Source organism: Habropoda laboriosa, unplaced genomic scaffold (assembly GCF_001263275.1).
Source record: "Habropoda laboriosa isolate 0110345459 unplaced genomic scaffold, ASM126327v1 scaffold89, whole genome shotgun sequence".
Lineage (NCBI taxonomy): Eukaryota > Metazoa > Arthropoda > Insecta > Hymenoptera > Apidae > Habropoda > Habropoda laboriosa.
This window is the reverse complement of record NW_017100263.1, coordinates 1,067,363-1,068,861: the sequence shown is the minus strand read 5'-3', so window position 1 is coordinate 1,068,861 and position 1,499 is coordinate 1,067,363. Positions and strand designations below refer to the sequence as shown.

Below are 1,499 nucleotides of genomic sequence, written 5' to 3'. Positions count from 1 at the left end.
GAACTCTGTTCTTACTTACTTGAAAAGCTGAATACCTTCCAGCTTTTCTTGGTCTATTGTATGAAGGAAGATAACGTCTAATTGGATCAAGTTCATTAATATGTAATAAACCAGCAGTAAGTAGTTGAGCAATTATCAACATAGCTTGATTCCATAGATACATAGGGCCAGGTTCTGTATCTGTAGAACTTTTTTGCCCTCTTCCTTCATTACTTGGTATTCGATAAGTACTACCAGGATCGTTTCTTTCTGCTTCAAAGCTTTCCTCAGGAACATAGTAATACATAGGTACAACGGGATCTACTCAATTAAATAAAATATAATAATATACTATATTATTACAATAAAATTCATTTTATGTCAACATACCCCCATTAATATCTTTGTACATTCGTTCTTTTAATAAATTCTGGTATTCTTCCACTTGTTCTGGCAGGGTTTTAAAAACACCATCAATGATCATAAAAATATAAAATAATGGCCATTCGCATTCTATATTATCAAACTCCTATAATAGAAAAATATTTTTGTAAATCTATTTATACAATTCCTAAAAAAAATTGACATAATTATATATAATGACTTTACAAACGTAATAAATTTATCTAAACACATTTTAAAAATAATATATACTAACAAGCAAATACATCAGAGACCTTGATTTCACCGGATTTGTAATAGCGTCGATCTTTGCTTTCTAAAACTGTCTTATATCCATCTCTACCAAATCTCTTAAACCCATAATTGCCTCTTAATCTTCGAACTATATTTGCTTTTGTTTCATTGTACAAGACTTCTTCATGGGTGGCAAATGCAGGAAAAGATATTGTTGGCAATAAAGCTGTATCTACACTCTAAACGAAGATTACACATAAAAATTTAAACATTAATACGTTAATATTCAATACATAAAAAACTACTTTGTGCAATTGCTTTTTACCTTAGAACTAGATTCTCTTGGAAGCATTGTTTCAAAAATGCTACGATTTCGATTGTGTGCATCAATGTCAACATATATGACTGACCAAGATGCTCCCTTTTCTCCAAACAGGTTGCATCCATTAATAGCTTCAAGAGCACTTTTAGCTATGCCGATTGAACTTGCATGTATTTCAGGTGTACCATCATTATACCTGCTACCACGTTCCCACATGCCATAATCTGGTGTACGATATGCTCTTTCTACATAATATACAAGATTTTGTATAAATGCTACTTCATCTTGAGTATATATAATTTGTAATCCAGAGGAAATCATTTGTACCAAAAATATCAAATAGAGAGAAACAATATCTATCTACAAAAAATTAAAATTAGCATAATAATTTGTTTAAATACATGAGACAGTTTACATAAAATGTTACAAGTTTTCTTTAAAACCAATTACATATAGATATATTATAAATGTGACTTAATTCTTCAATGTTCTAAAAGTTATAAAAATACTTTTTCTGATACTTTAAGTAGAAATATTATTAAATTTTACATTTTATCTATTC

At 29.2% G+C, this 1,499-nt stretch overlaps 1 protein-coding gene across 1 annotated transcript in view; it reads right to left on the bottom strand.

The window, feature by feature from the left end:
• Nucleotides 1-1,499, bottom strand: part of LOC108573063 (probable phosphorylase b kinase regulatory subunit beta) — a 6,382-nt gene that overhangs the window by 3,621 nt on the left and 1,262 nt on the right. Inside the window, exons 6-9 of the mRNA XM_017935427.1 lie at nt 941-1,297; nt 657-854; nt 370-508; nt 20-300 (exon numbers count right to left, since the gene is read on the bottom strand). Of these exons, the coding sequence (XP_017790916.1) occupies nt 20-300; nt 370-508; nt 657-854; nt 941-1,297 (975 nt within the window). The remainder of the gene's footprint in view (nt 1-19; nt 301-369; nt 509-656; nt 855-940; nt 1,298-1,499) is intronic.